The sequence below is a fragment of the Cinclus cinclus genome, chromosome 1 (assembly GCF_963662255.1).
Source record: "Cinclus cinclus chromosome 1, bCinCin1.1, whole genome shotgun sequence".
Classification (NCBI taxonomy): Eukaryota; Metazoa; Chordata; class Aves; order Passeriformes; family Cinclidae; genus Cinclus; species Cinclus cinclus.
Window position 1 is genome coordinate 96,256,502 of NC_085046.1, and position 16,880 is coordinate 96,273,381.

Genomic DNA, 16,880 nt, shown 5'->3' on the forward strand with positions numbered 1-16,880 from the left:
ACTGTTAATTTTATTTTTCAAAAAACTTTGATTGGTCTGTAGTCTGTCTTTTACATGAATAGAAATTGCACCAATCAAATAGCTAGCTATAGACATGGTTTTTTAACTTAATTAGAATTCTACTTACTTTGGCTTTTAAGTGTTGCAGTTGTCTTTAAAGCAACCAACTTCAGCTTATGATATTTTATTATTTGCATATGCATGAAAAAATATGCTTTTAGAATTAACACACATGAAATATACGGAAAGTAATTGTGTGTGTTTTTTTTCTAGCAGAAAAAAGGAAACAAGTATGCGAGATTTTTAATGTATGGTGTATCTGCCATAAATTTTCCATATGTGTGTGTTTTAAGAAATATCTTAATATTGCGTAAACATGAAGACACATTGTTTATTAATACAAATTATTCATCAATGGGTTAGTGAAGATCTAGCTAAAGGGAGAAATACAAAATAATGAGGAAATAACATGTGTAGCTTTAAGATAAAATCAAATCTTAAAAGAGAGCGTAATAACTATGACTTCTTATCACTTGCAGGGCTGATAGCATAGCCAGTAATAATACTGAGGTACCTGCCTTCAGTTTACCTGTTGCTGTTGTTAGAAGGTATGTGTGGGTGCTGGCTGGTTGGTTGATTGGTTCATTGGTTTTGGTTATTTTACAGTTAGCTGCTGATTTACATTTGCTCTCCTTCCTGAAGTATGGAAGTGTCAGAATGAAGGGAAACCTTGATCAAAGCATTTTTATAATGATTAAATCAGCATGTTTAAGTAGGGAGTTTTTTTCTCTATGTCTTTGTTCTCTGTGAAGGAGTTTTGAAAACTTTATTTACAAACGTACTAGCTGGTTGTAATAGAGCATTTAATTTGAAAATGAGCAAATAAAAAACTCTCACCAACCACTTTAAAAAATTGTTATTGTTATTTGCGTGTTTTTAGGTACCATCTCCCAGTCAGGATCACTGCTCATCATGTAGTTAGCCCTCATACTGTTGTGGTGCCATTGTCTTCTGAGTGCTTGGCTATGAAACCTGTGTCAGATATGCTTAAGACAGCTTGGAATCTGTCATGGTACCATGGGATTGAAAATCTACTGCAGCTGATAAATTATGAGAAGGAAGCAGAAATGTGAGCTATTTTATCTTTCATTTTAAGTCTCAATATATCTCAATTAAATTAGGGTTTTATGAAGTTTAAATTGGTTTTCAACTTCATACAGCAGTTCAAGCTATTGCTTGTTTGAGAATGCTGTCATTTAGATGTAAAGGATCACATCCCAAGAGGATGAAGGTGTGTTGTCACAGCTAATGTTTTACCTAAATTGCATTTATACATCAGGTCTAGAGCTTGATCTGACTTATTGATGGTCAAGCTAATTCCAAACAATTTAAAATGGGCTCAGTGGCTGTTTTTCTTTATAGTCGTTGTGGTTTCTTACAGAACCAACTTTTTTCCTACTACGTAGACCCTAGCTTTAAAGTTGCATGACTTTCTTTGTTTTCTTGAAAGTTTAAATTTCAGATAAATATTCTTAATGGTAATACTGAGACTTAGTATTTAGGTATTGTTTTTCCAAAGAACTCAAAACACTTCATGATTTACAAGTGGTCATGTTGTTTTTAGTTTTGTTTTAGTTTTTTGTTTGGCTTGGTTTCTTTTAATGATTAGTGATGAAAGAATTGGCTAACAAAAATAATGTTTTAAGGCAATTTCTGTTTTATCTTCTCAATTAAACAGGAAGGGATAGAAGTCAATACTCTCTGAAATAGTTTATAAAGATACTGACTGTTAATAACTTTTCTCTATGCCTTTTCAGATTTTTAGACTCTCTAAAACTTTCCTCAGAAGACATTCTTATATTGAAAATAACTCACACAAACTATGGACTGCAGGATTGTCTTACTTTGATCATTCAGGCAGCATCCCACAGGGATGTTAGAACTGCTCTCACTAGGCTTAGCTTCTATGTCCTGAATGACAGACTTGCATTAAAATGCAGTTCTGGGCCTTGTGGAACCACTTTGAAAAGCTTTGTTTGGCAGAAAGCAATGAACAGGTAAGCATATTGACTACAAGAATTCATTAAAGATTGTTATACTAAAATGGTAACATTTTTGCTTTTTATATTTTAGATTTAAGGAATTGATTGTCAGTGCATCTCTGATTATGATGCATACACACACACACGTACACGTGTATCTCTATATCTGTATGTATGTCTAGATATCTATATCTGGGCTGACATGAACCTTAAGCAGTTCAGCAAGGGCAAGTGCAGAGTCCTGCACCTGAGGAGGATCAAGCCCATGCCTTTGGGGTGAATCAAGCTGAAAGCAACTTTGCAGGAAAGGACCTGGGGGTCCTGGTGGGACACCAAGGTGAAAATGAACCAGCAGTTTTTCCTTGCAGTAAAAAAGGCAAATACTATCCTGGGCTGCTTTAGGAGTGTTGGCAGCAAGTTGAGATGGGTGATCCTTCTGTTCCATTCAGCACTGTGCCAGGGGCTCAGAGTCCAGTTTTGGACTTGCCAGTATAAGAGAGAATCTAATGAAGCACCACAAAGATAATGAAAGACTGGAATATCTTTCCTTTGAGTAAAGGATGAGAGAGCTGGGACTGATAAATGTGGGGGAAAGAAGACTTAGAGTGAGGATCTTAGCAGTGTGCATGAGTACCAGAAGAGATGGTGGGACCAGGCTCCTTCCAGTGGTGTCCAGCGAGAGAAGCAATGGCTGCAAACTGAAACACAAGAGGATCCCTGTGAACATCAGGGAACACTTTTTTACTGTGTAGGTGACCAAACACAGACGCAGGTTGCCCACAGAGGTTGTGGCAACTCGATTCCTGGACACAGTCCTGAGCAAGCAGCTGCCTGTGTCCCTTCATAAACAAGATGGCATGACCAGGTGACCCCTGCAAGTCCCTTCCAAACTCAAAGATTATGTGACCTTGCAATTTACATGCACAAAATCATCAAATATTTAAAATTCTGTATTTAAAATAAGGGCTGTTTGAAATGCACAAGTAAGCTTTGCTATTATTATCAAATGCTAGTATTCAATATATAAGTAACTCCTTATTTCCTGTATGTGTCCCTGCTCATACTTCTCTACAGTTTACTAAACAGAATTCCATGTTTACCATATGCAAATACATTTTTTAAAATATGCATAACTATTTTGCATAATGCTAATAGCAATGTTAACAGTATATTGTACATATCATAGGCTAATACAATGCCAATGTTTTCTATACGTATAATACGCATATTTACTCCATATAATTTAATATTTACAGGTAACTTCAGTCCTATTAGCCTGAGATTTTAAATGCTATTTTAAAGTGCTGCAAGTATGAAAGCTTTTATTTGTATTGCAGGTTTCTACAAGTGCTTCCAGCTTCCGTGGAGGATGAAAAGCTTTTGGTAGATGTCCTAAGATTTTTAAACAAATTGCTTAGAGACCAGAAATCAAATCTGGATTCAGACCATCTAAAGTGGATCTTGAAATCATTGCTAAAAAATGTAAGAATGGGGTTGTTGTATATACTTAGATGGTTTGATTAAACATATAACTGTACTTGCACACATGTGTACATACCTGCACAACTACATGAGGGTGTGCTTAGCTACAAATGGATAACCTGTGTAACATGCAAGTGTCTTACAAGGAGTGTCCTGTGTTAAATACCTTCATGCACTAGCATTTTCCCATTTGCAAATACAGTCTAAGCATTTGGGGAAAAATGCTAGTAGACTTCATTTCAATTACTTACAGACTACAAGTACTTCAATTTATATTGCTGCCTGGAAAGCCTGTAATTTCTAATATGGCCCATTCAACAATATAAATATTAATATAAAATAAATTAATATATAACCTTAAAGTCATTTGATATGAAGTCTTTCAAGCAGCTGAGCTGTCCAAAATGCAACCTGAATTAATTTTTTTACTACATGTTTTCTGGTGTTTTGTGATCTATTTTCTCTTGAAGGTTATTGCCATATTACTTCAAGTTGTTTTTCATGCTTCAAAATAAACCGTCTTCTTAATGGATATTTTAAAGGCCTTAACAGTAGATTCTTTTATGGCATTTAATTGATTCGAGATTCAAGTTACTGGTAATTATAGGAATTTTTGGCTGCTTTTTCCAGTTACTTGTTAGTTAAGTAATCATGGAGTTTCTGATTTACAATATGTGTGATTTGCAAGTTTTCAACAGAAGAATGGCTTTAATGAAGGTATTAAAATGGGATTTAAACAATGCATTATGTGACTGTATTTTTATTCTTTTCTTTTAGCAGCCAAGATCCCTTATAGGCCTCCTGGTACGACCAGAATCCCAAATGCAGGATGAAATAGATGAAACACAGGCTGCTGTCAGGCAGCGTCTGGATAAAGAACTCATTCGTCTTTTTAACGTGTTGTTGGTTTGTTCTGTGTCAGTGACTGACAGGTACAGTGCAAATGGACATGCCTTTGTCATTCTGATTGGGCATTATAACACTTACTGCTGCTGAATTTTGGTCACAACTTGAATATCATTACATCATGACTCAATTGCTCGGAACCATGGAAATTGAATATACAATCTTGAAATGAAAATCAACATTAGATATTCCTTTTCACAGTGAAATTAGGAAATTAACCAGGAAACTTGAAAGAGAATGTGCTAGTGGATAATTAAATTGATTGCGTGGAGAAGATGGGCTGTTTCTCTTTCACTGCTGCAAATTTGCATGAGCAATTGGTAACTTCGTTGATTTCGCAACATGTATTTATAGCAAAGTAAAACATGGAAATATTTGAAATTGCAATAAATATCTCTTTTCATTCAACTTCTTTTTGGGCTATTTGCAACAGCTATTTTCAGCATGAAGCTCCAACCTTTTTTCTGTTAATTGAGCAAACACAGAAATTAATTTACACTATTTTTTCTTCAAGTTTCTCATAAAACATTTCCCACACTAAATCTCTCTATCCAAATGTATTCTAAGAGCTACTAAAATTGCAGTTTAAGGTAATATTTGATTATTTAGTGTCACAAGATAATGGTTTGTAAAGATATTTTCAAAATGTTACCTTTTTCATTATTCCAATTTGATTATTTTCTAAAAATGTTGACAGTGAGAAAAGGGGCATGTTATAGATATCCCTGCTAGTTATGTATCTCAGAATCCTGTATTTTTTATTTACTGAATTCTAGATTTACTGTGTTTTGCAGGAAATATTTTTGAACTTGTCTCTTGAACCAGAACAAACATAGAGGGCCGTGCGTTTAAGAGTTGGACTTGTTGGTCCCTTCCAACTTAGAATGTTCTAAATCCTGTGTGATTCCGGAACTACTGAGCTTTGCGGCTCTTATTCTTTATTTAGAATGCTCCTTAATAATGAGCTATATCTCATTTGTCTTTTTTTAGTTAAGCAACTTGGTTGTAGTCAGATGCAATATTATGTTTTCAGAATCTTGGTGAAGCTAGATGTGTCACATTGAATTTCATGTTACTCTTTGCATAATGCAATATTAAGTAATTGAGATGCTGAGCATCGCAGGCTAACAGTGAGAAGAATGAGGCATTGGCCTTTTTCAAAATTATTCTTTGTAACAGCTTCATATTGATGGTTCATCTCTTTTTACAATTAAACCAGAGAGGGCTTGGAACTTGCTGGCTCATTCAGAACAGAGCTGGCTCTGAAACTGCTTCAGTGCTTAAGGCTAACAGATGCACCACATTTTTATGGACTTCCTTCACTGGAGAGAGCATTACAAGGAATGGTTCATGTTACTGCACTTCCGGGCTGGAGTACCTACTGTGCTACAGTTGAACCTGTCACAATTCATAAGAAATACTTAACAGGTCTTCTTGAGGTAAGTAGCTTATGTTCTTACTTACCTTTTGGTTTGAATGCAGTAAAGAACTGTGTAACTAATGACACTATGCTTTTTACAATGTACCTTTAGTGAATGTCATCACCAGCAGTAGTGTGGGAAGGATGCTTTTTCCTGCTAAGTAAATAGGAATGATGTGGAGACTAGACTGAGTGATGTATAACTGTAGTTATGGAGGTTGGTTGTATTGCATGTGCTTTCATCATTGGTTTTAGAGGTGATACAAAGTAACTGTCATTTTAAGCAAGATAAAAAATGTACTTGATGTTTTTAATAACTGAAACTCCAAGAGGAGAAATCTAAAATAACTTCCCCCAGGCAAAATCCACATATGAAAGGTGGTCTGGGAGAAGATTTGCTTGTTGGGTAGGTTGATAACACAGAGAAAGCAGAAAAGACGTAATTCAAGGTGCTGCAGTTGCTGGAAAGACAAAATTTCATTCTTATTTTCAGTGTTCTCATATGTTTGCTAAGCCTGGGGATGTGGTAAACAACTATCTTTTGCCCCTAACATTGTATCTCTTGAAAACATCAATCTTCTTAAAACTTAGAAAGAAAAGCATAGTTCTGAATTTCTTTGTTCAACGCATATTGTGTAGTATATTTTTAGAAGTTTTTTGTTTCAAATACCGATACATCTGTTGAAAAAAAAAGATAGTGTTTTTAGGGGTCTTAACTTGCCAAGATTTCTTGAGTAGAAAGAAATAAACTTTTTAGACCTGTTTGATTAGTTAAGTTCTGTCACTTGAAATCTAGACTAAAAATGGCACCAAGGTTATTAATGTTGTCATGTGAAAGAAAGATTGTTACTGGAAAAAATAATAATAAATATTGTGGCACATGAAATCAACTTTTGATGCATAATCTCTTCTTCAGAAGAAATAGGCAGTTTTACTTGGCCTAAATATGAAAGTAAATGCAGGTTTCTTTTGGAGAGGAATGGAGAAAGTAGGTATAAAAAAACTTTTGTAGGCTTGGACACTCAAAGAATAGCAAAAATGCAGAGGCTTAAATCACCATGTTTTGTGCAGAAAAGTAAATCTAGAAGTGTATCTTCAAAGATTATTATTTTTTAAGATGCATTTTGGGGCATGTTTTGTTGAAAGCACCATGCCTTTTGATATGCATGGTTATGTATTTGGTCATATTTTATGTTACGATCCAGTCACCTTTATTTCTCTTTATTAGTATTGAATATAGAAATCTGATAAATTTATTCAAATCACAATAGAATATATAAATTGCACTTTCTCTTGAACACTCATTTTTGAAAAGAAATTTTATTTTTAATTGCAGACATAACTAAAGAAGCCCTTGGTACAATATGTGAACTTTCAGGTCTGTGAAAAGAAACTTTCAAGTTTCTGTTCAACTTAGAGCTTACTATTAAGCTTGACTGTATTTTTCATTTGAATTAAAAAAATAAAAACCTCAGATGTCAGAAGTTTAAATGTGTAGGAAACCATCACATGACCAAATGACTCGGAAATAAAGAAATTCTTACAATTCAGCTGGCAATCTATCATCTTTTCATGAGTTTAAATTATCATTTAGTGTGTAAGACAGTTGGTACTCTGTGTATTCTTTACAGTAAAGCTGTTATGAACTTGTACCCCTACTCTTAGGTCATCTCATCATTTTATGTTGAATGGGGGGGAAATGCCATGTCCTTCATGGGAAAAGGTGTAACAAAAAGCACAGTCCTTTGCTTGCTTCACTTGTCTCACGAAATGATGGCTCAAGCCAAGGATATGGTGAGTACATTACAGTTGTCCTTACCTTGTCACTGGTGAGGGCTATGCACAGAGAAATTTAGCTGCTGGAGTTCAATGATAACTTTCTGTCATGGTTTAGGAATAGTTCTCTCCAGCTGAGTAGTCCTGCTAAAACTGTACCACTACTTGCTCTTCCCCTCCAATTGGAAGCACAAAAGGCAAAAAAAAACCCCACACTGATCTCATTTGGTCTATAATCTTAGACAAATGTAGAGGATAGAGTATAGTATGCAAAAACTTGAAGAATCAGTTCTAGCCATAATGAAATTGCTTTGTAAATAATTCTGTGTGTTTTGAAAGGCCTTCTTTCAGAATAAGCATAATTTCCTCTTTATAAATAAATGAAAAATAAGGATTTTTCTATAGGATGAATAAATTTAAGAATTTATAACGTTATTTCTTCAGCCTCACAGACAACAGGCTTTCTAACCTATGTTTAAACACTCATGTGCTTAGGGCTTTTACAGTGGTGTGTATATATATATATATATATATATATATGTATATATCTAAAAGAATATGTGCATCCATGGAAAAAGGATTGCCAGATAAAAGCTATCATTACATACTAGCAAAATTCATACTGTGTTTTGTGTTCATGTACATCTTTGAGAGGTAGATTTGTCAGTTTAGTAAAAAGAGCCTTTATCCCAATGCAGTTGAAACAAATTCAACAATTAAGTATTATTTTACACAATTAAAATCCAGTCTTACTAATATCTGTGATAGCCACAAAAAAAATCCCCCTTTCATTATGATTAAGCATGCATATAACTAGAAATGGCAATATACCTGCTTCTCCAAATTCCAGGTGTCTTTTTTTTTTTAGTTCTCTCTACTCCTTTTTCAAGATATTAGGTACTAGAAGAGTTTATTAAAATTGGGAGGGGACAGGATTTTAAGTACACTATAGGAAGACAGCAGCCTCCAAAGATTTAGATCATAAATATGTAGATGAAAGTGTGGACTTGGTTTTCTTTTTTTTTTTTTTTTTTTGTAGTATCATCGTTATAGAGTAATATATATATTAGCATAATAAGTTTTATTTTCTTGTGTTTCTAAGTCTAAACTGTGGTTATGACAGTGTTACTTTTTAGACTGTACTCATGATTTTTAATGTCAAAGAAATTTTAATTCCTGGCTGTTGTTTACAATCGTGATTTAGTGTCAAATCTGTGTGGAAATAGAAATACATAATTATCCTTCCTTTGCACAATTAGTGTTATACAAAACTGTTTTAGCAGTAACTGGTAGCTTACACTGTTAGTACACTGGCATGGATTGAAAGATTGATAAAATAATTTCTTAATTTGTTTTCTGTTTGCTAATAAGGACTGGATATCTCTTTGGTCTTTGCCATATGATAATAGTGAAGAACAAGTTCCGTCTCATCTAGGTCTGGCATGGCTGGTTCCTTTATGGGTAGACAGAGATCCTGAGGTTCGTTACTGTGATATTCATGTCATATCTTATTTTGATGCTTAAGTGTTTGAAAATCTTTGATTCATTCATTTATTTAATAGTAGACTGCTGTTTTGAATCATTTAAAGTGTTACTGACTGTATCCTAAATAGCAGTTGTTATACAGTAGGGAGAGTGTTTCCATATAGATATAATCTAAGAAATCCTTCCTTATATCTTCTGTCTTCTATGCTTTCATTAGTCACTCACTATCATGATTCACAGGCAGTTTTCCTTGTTATTGCTGTAACTTAGCTGAAAAGCAGAAACATGTACATGAACTAAAAATTCAAAGCAAATGTGTTTAATGTGAATCTCTTAAATTATATCTGTTTGCTAAATGGACCTATTTTCAAGTGGTAAAATATGAAGAATATTAAAGCCTATCTTTCTTATTTTTGTATAGTTAAGAACAATTTTGTGTTTTCACTTAGTTGTGATTATGAGTAGAGAGCAAGAGAGATATAGGAAGAGGTAGTTACATTTTAAATTATTCCCTTAAGCTCTAGATTCAGTTGATACAACTTAACAATAAAAAAAAATAGTATTGCTAATTACTGTAAGAAATACCAATTTCTGTTGTGCCTGTATGTACTAGGTCAGATTTACAGCACTTGGAATAGGATCAGCTCTTACATCTCTTGAAACAGGATGTATTGCTTTAGCAGAAAGCTGCCAGAATATTTCAGGAGGCCTGTGGGGAACAGTGATAAACATCCTTCTGGATCAGTCTGAATGTAGCATGGTGCGCAGGGAGGTAGGTTTCTTGTCCTTCTGCTGTTGTAGATTGTCAAGTTCTTTTTGATTATGGAGAAGAGAAACTTTGTATTTTTTTACTGCATATATCTATTACCTGTTGCTGCACAACACCTGCTCCTTTGTAAGTTAAACACTACCTGATTAATAAAAATGTTTAGGTGCTTATTTAGGAATTGCATAAGGAGCAAATACAGATTACTTATTTCAGAAGAGAAATTATATATACAATACAAGTGAACTCATAAAAACTCCTTAGGCTTACTCAACTAGATACATCTTTTGCTAAAGCATAACTAATTAGCCTGATTTTAACAGCTGCTTTGTAATATTTATGAATGCTTTGGTACAAACTCATTACCTGATCTGCAGTAAATATCTGTTCTTTGCAGACATGAAGTAATCTAATTTGTCTAGGCACTAAGGTTTACTGGTGAGAACTGAAAGGCTGTACTATGGTAGAACAATACATAGAATTATATATCGATGAATTTAAGAATCTGTACACTTTATCTGCAGTTTTTTACTGTTCTAGTTGTAAGGTTTTCCTTTTGTTCCAATCAATAAGAAATAAAAACTCTTGATACTCAGTGACTTGTTTTTATCCCAGCTCTACTGCTTAGCTAATTGTATTTCCAAAGTAATATTTGAGGTTATAGATCTCAGAATGCCTTTAGTAATGTGTCCTTCCTTGTTTTATTTAACTCCAAATTATTGTCTCTTAATTATAGTCTCTTAAGGTTCACATCATTGACAAAAGATAGACAAAATATAAATAAAAGGAATCTCAATCCATGCACAGACATGTGAAGTATCTGTAACATAAATTAGAACAAACATGCCATGTATTTATAAAGTATTTGAAACATGTCTCTGTCCTAATGTGTTCATCATATTGTCCCAATTATTTTATTATAATTAAAAACTCCAAAACATAAGGACAGTAAACTGAGTGGTCATAAACTGTTATCTAGGTATTTTTCTGTTCAGGAATTTTTTTTCCCTACTACTTCCTGTACTTGATATGTTTATTCTGTAGGATTCACTGTACTCGAACAGTGATGAGAGTATTTTATAAACAAATACATTTGTTTTCTTGTGTTTCCTATCCCATCTTTTTCTTGTCTTTTTTTTTTATACCAGCTTGCTGTTGTTCCATGCTGTAATGCCCTTACAAAAGAAGTTTGAGGGCTTTGAAGTTATATCCTTCTAATTATTTTTCCCAACATTAACATGAGAATTCTGTGTATTTCAGTATATATCTAAAGCAGAGGAATAATATGTAGACTGTACTATTCAATCTGATGTGCTTTTTTGAACTGTGATGGCTAGATGGCAATATTGATGCTTTAATTTCTTTCAGGCTGCTTTTATTCTACAAAATCTACTTGTGATTCCAATCCCTACAGAAGACACGAAAGATTGTATTTGGCAAGTGAGTGACTATTACATTTGATGACAAAAGTCATAATGTTGCAGAGAGATGTCATTTGATATCAAAGGTTCTGTCAGAATACCTATAAAATATCAACTGAAAAAATTACATGTCTAAGGTTATGTTTTGGAAGGAGAAATAAATGAATAGACAAACTTCTCTCAAACTTCCAGCAAGCTCAATAAAACAACCACATTTAGATTACATATATGTTGCATTTCATGAGTATAGTATCTCTGGGTTCCTAGGAAAGTTGCTTACTTATATGGTATGTCATTAATGTTTAAGGGTAGAAATTGATAATTTATTTTACCCACACCTGGAATTCAGGTAAAACACAATTTGAGGGGCATGAAGAAGTTCCATGAATGTGATGTTTATAAAATAATTTGATAGAAAGATAAAACAGTTTGTCACTTAGGTCAATTTAAATGCTTCCTGAAGACCACCACTTGCTCTAAGCAAGGTGAACTAGACCAGGTTGCTCAGGTCTGTTTCCAGTTGGATTTTGAATTTCTCCAAGAATGAAGACTCCACAGTCTCTCTGAGCAATTTGTTCTAGTGTTTGACTACCTTCAGATAGAAAGGTTTTTTTCTTAGGTTTAAATAGAATCTCCAGTATTAGTTTTTTTGCTTAATGCCTTCTCTCACTTAATAACAGTGAGAGGAGTCTGCCTGCCTTTGTCTTCTCTCATCAAGTATTTGTCAAACTGGTAAGATCTGCTGGACACTTTTCCACTTCTGCTCTTGAGTCAATCATCTTATTTTACTCTCAGCAGGTCTGGTTCATTGTACATCAGGATATTTGGATCTTAGCTTGCAATTTTTTAGATTTTTTTTGTGACCTTGATACTGTTTTTAATGTCTTATCTTGCTCCTTTCAGTGTGTGAGATTATACCTATATAGGAACAGTGTATATTAGTTTTTGAAGAAATTTGCTGATGCAACAATATAGTTTTTAATATGTTCCTTTCTGCAAAAGATCAAGTTAGTGCTGAAAGCCATTCCAGCAGTTTTACTGTGATAAGTTATCTATGATTCAGCTGCACCCAAAATCAATTATACTGCTTTCTTGCAAAGTTGAATTTTACAGAATATCTCATCTTTTCTTTACATATGATCATAAAGGAAGCAATTTTACAAATCTGGCCCTTGTTTCAGTCTTACTCCTTCTAATTTATCAATATAAATAGCAACTGTTTGAATTCATAATAGTAGGGGGTTACAAAAGGGCAGCCATTGTAACTTGCCAATACAGACTCCATTAAAAACTGCTTTTTAGTATTATTTTTTGAAATTTCAATTACTATGTTGAAGTGATAAAAATTGAATCCAGTTGCACGGTTCTGGATCAATTCCAGTGCAATTAAAAGAAGCTTTGAGTCAATGTGATTCTTATTAAGAACTGTAATTTAATGGAAATTGCTCATCACTTAATAAGTGTTCATGCTGAAAGATAATATCAACAACACTTCATGGTTACTGGTAAATTAAAACTGTTCAAAATAAAAACAGCCATTAAAAATGTAAGATACCACCAGGATCAAATTTTATGTTTCAGAGTAACTTTGTTCCCTTGCACTGAATGAGGTGATTTGTCTGTTTCCTTCAATGCCAGGAAGAAAAAGAGGACTATTAAGTGGATCTTGGTGAATAGTGGGAATACTGTGCCAATTAGAAAAGCCCAAAAATTTTTAGCCCAATTAGAACATTACCATTTTATTCCTTATGCAAATAGGACTGGAAAAGGAAATATGAATAGAGGTTGTAGGCCAGTATCTTCATGGGAATGTCTCTAGTGTTACTGTTGTCTAGTTGATCTGCTTTATAATATTTTGTTTTGCTGTGTCACTTAAAAAAAATTCTACACCCCTCTTTGGTCTTAAGTAAAGTACTCTGAGTGCAGCAGACTGTGTTCTATAAAGATTGCTGAAGTAAGAGCACTCTGTCAATTGTAATTGAGGAGTAACTCTTCCAACGCCCTCTATTGTACAATAGCGTATCTGGTATGGTTTTTAAAATTGGCAAAGACAATCCTGGGTAGTAAAATTTGGACTAAATTTATCAGTATTTCCTAAGTTTGCACTTGCCATAGTCGATACGGTCTAAGTCTATTGCTGACAGTGTATGAGTAGAGTTTTATAATTCATCATAAATAGTTTACTTGAAATCCTACATTCTGCTTCAAACTGTGCATCGTATCTCATTCTCCACTAGTTGGTGTAAAAGGCAAATAGTGAAACTTTATTACAGAATCCAAAAAGAATGAGAGTAACCATCTAAAATTTTAGTGATAACTTACCTTGTAATGCAGAATAGTTTTACTGCTTCTACTGTATCTTGTTTTGGGTTTTGTTTTGTTTTATTGGGAGATAAACTTGTATTCAGTGTAAATGAAGGGGTTGGGAGAGAGTCTCTAGGGGATAAAGAGTGTTTTGCTATTAAAATGAAAATTACTTATTTTCAGTTGATCCAGCTGTGCTCTCTCCTGACTGCCAAAGAAGGTTTCTAATTGGCACTGAAAGTTTTTCTTCTCATAATTTTGACTCATTTATTTTAGAACTACTGCAGGATACCTCTAAAACTGCCATTCTGAATGTAACTGGTTTGAATTTTTCTGAGTTCTTCTGCCTTCTTTACACTTCTAATTTTTATGGTCACTCTAAACCAGATTATGTGTAATTTAATAATGATTCTTGCTTTTTTTGTGTTAACATGGAAAACACTGAAAAAACTTTTAACGAAGGCAGTCAATTTAAACTGTTCATTTGAAATATGACTAGAATCTATTATCTTAAGGTATAAATCTACTGCTCTTGTTTTCCCTGATGTCAGTATTTAATAAGAAATAATTGAAAACCATACTTCAAAGAGATTTTTTTTTTTGTTTATGTCCTGTTTTCTAAAGAAACCTTTTCTCAGAGAAGATTGATGTAGCTAAATGTAGTATAATGACAGTATATTTTAGAGCAGGGTGATGTTTTCAGGATATTTAGTCTTATCTAAGTGTGCTTTTTGCCTAAGGAAAACTTTTTCATTGCTTGATATCTGTAAGTAGAATTAAATGAGACATTAAAATTGTAAAGTGTACTGATACATTTAATGTCTTGAAGCCACTTGTTTACACCTTTTCGTGAGTTTCTGCTTAACTCTTAGCACACATCTCAGGAGATAAAGAGCTGTTTTATTTTCCTAAGTCATGACAGCTTTTGTAAAATATTATGATTTAGCTCAACGTTAAAATCTGCATTTCGTTTCTGGAATTCAGTAGTTGCAGCCTGTACCAATGTACACACACATACACAGCATTAGCCTTAGTTAAGGTGGGTTTTTCTGACAATTTATTCTGTGTAAAACATTTCTTTAAAGTAATGGTGTCTGTGAATTTCATGTCTTCAGGGTCCTTGTGTACATGATGAAGAATCTGGCCTCTCTCAGACAGGAATACCTGCTCTTAAAGCCCTTTTGTATCACTGCCAGTTCTATGAACATGTGAATCAGATGGTGAAACACTGTTACCTAGGATGTTATATGTTTGATTTGAACTCTTACAAGGAAGACAAGCTCAACACAGAAAAAGGTGATATAACTGGTAAATGGTTTTCATATAATCTTCTGGTATTTGAAACCTACTTAAATAAACTGTAGTTTTGAGTAATGTATCTCCAAGAATTCTTAATAAAAGGAACGGAAAATATATGAACCCTGCATTTAAATATGTAACAAAGTCAAAATATTGCTGTGAGGATTTAAATAGATAAGTCAGTAGTTTAACATAGCTCAGAAAAAGTTCTAAGCTGTTATTTACATCTTCATAAAGTTGAAAATGGAAACTACGTGATTGGTTCTGTAGTAAATTTTCTTGTAAAACATTAGAGGTAAAACACTTCTAATGATTTCTACTTTGTCATCCAGTCAACTTTCATACAAAGAAAATACGTGAACTCTTTTTAAGATTCCTATTTCTTTATGTGTTCAAGGTTACTTGAGTAGGAATGGACTCTTAATCTGAATTAAACTGCATTCCTAGACATTATCAGATATAATTTAATTCATAGACTGATGAAATGTAATAATCAGATGGGATTTGTTTATTTTTAACCTGTATACCCTTGGAATATCTCAGATCTAATTTTTATGTTGACTAATCATTTATTGAACAATATTTCTATGCTCGCTATGTATTGTGGGAATACACTTCCTTGTCCAAATATATTTGATGATCATAAGTTTAGAAAGCTAGGGGATTTTTCAGAGATCAATTAGTAAAAGCTTTCATGGAGCAGAAAATTAATGAGGTTTTTTAAAATTTCTTACCTTCTTTGTGGGCCCAGGTTTCTGTATTTCCATTTTTTTTTAAGGCTGCTGATTTAAATAGTTGTTTTTATGTCTGTATCATGGATGGAGTAGGATCCTCAGGCAATGTTGTTTAGAGAAGCCCTCCCACTGAGTCACAAGGTGCAGGAAGAACCCCCTTGCTCTCTAAATGCCTTCTCGGAGAGGAACCTGGCTGCAGCTGGATTCAGTCCTAGACCCAGAATTTTTCAGTAGTTTAAGGAATTACAGAGAAGTGTTTGAACCTTTGTGTGACTTTATCCTGTGGGATTAAGGATGGCAAACCAGGTATATTTATATAAAAATGAATGACTTACTGTGATAAATGACTAGACAAAAAGACAAAAAGATCATAATCAGAATTATTTAGTACACAGTATAGAAGTTAAAACTGCTGGTGTAGTATAGTGTACTATATTAAAGCTGTCAAAAAAGAAGCAATTAGTAAGTAGAGATTGATGTTACCTATAGCAATGACTTTGGGCAAATCTCTTTCGCTCAGACTGGAGTGACCTTGAGGAGCATCCCCACCCCAGGAAGAAGTCTCCACACACACTCCAAGAAGTGTTTTAGAAAAACCTGCTGTTTGAAACTGGAACTGGATTTCCAGAGCTCAGAGTGATTGACTGTCAGTTGTATGTCTCAGGCCAGCTGGGCTTTAGGATTTTTAGATAAGAAGTGGCAGATATGATAAAATATCCTTCAACTCACTATCAGGATGTTCAACTTTTGGGGTTTCTGAGTCAGGCTGGTTTAGTGTAATTCAACACCAAAAGAAGCATGACACCCTGTCTCAGTTCACCAGTTATAGTTTTGCAAAATAAAGTATTGTTTGCGTTTTGCATATTCTAGGCCAAGCATCCTGCTGCATTCTGCATTTGTTAAACCTGTTCTAGAGGCATGAACAGAAAAGGAATGTTACTTCCCCAACTAAGTTATGATTTTATGACAGACCCAAGGAAAAGAAGCATTCTTGGTTAACTCACTGACAGAAATACCTCAGCAGTACACATAATTCCTGCCATAAAAAACCCTCAATTTCTTCAGTGTTTGATTTTTTTTTTTTTTTATCTGTAAGTGTAATTTTTCAGTCCAACACATTTTACTACTCCCGTGGTCCTCTTTATTTGTGCCTTTTAGTAGTTCTGTTAGCTGATACTATATTGTATCTAAGAGTAACTCAAATGTACAATGGTACAACTTTTCAGTGAGCAACTGAGATACATT

At 33.9% G+C, this 16,880-nt stretch overlaps 1 protein-coding gene across 1 annotated transcript in view; it reads left to right on the top strand.

Annotated features, from left to right (window-relative positions):
• Nucleotides 1–16,880, top strand: part of RTTN (rotatin) — a 77,731-nt gene that overhangs the window by 30,114 nt on the left and 30,737 nt on the right. The window contains exons 23-33 of the mRNA XM_062487589.1: nucleotides 552–608; nucleotides 941–1,129; nucleotides 1,818–2,057; nucleotides 3,380–3,524; nucleotides 4,302–4,456; nucleotides 5,650–5,869; nucleotides 7,516–7,644; nucleotides 8,998–9,105; nucleotides 9,725–9,883; nucleotides 11,246–11,317; nucleotides 14,718–14,910. Of these exons, the coding sequence (XP_062343573.1) occupies nucleotides 552–608; nucleotides 941–1,129; nucleotides 1,818–2,057; nucleotides 3,380–3,524; nucleotides 4,302–4,456; nucleotides 5,650–5,869; nucleotides 7,516–7,644; nucleotides 8,998–9,105; nucleotides 9,725–9,883; nucleotides 11,246–11,317; nucleotides 14,718–14,910 (1,667 nt within the window). The remainder of the gene's footprint in view (nucleotides 1–551; nucleotides 609–940; nucleotides 1,130–1,817; nucleotides 2,058–3,379; nucleotides 3,525–4,301; nucleotides 4,457–5,649; nucleotides 5,870–7,515; nucleotides 7,645–8,997; nucleotides 9,106–9,724; nucleotides 9,884–11,245; nucleotides 11,318–14,717; nucleotides 14,911–16,880) is intronic.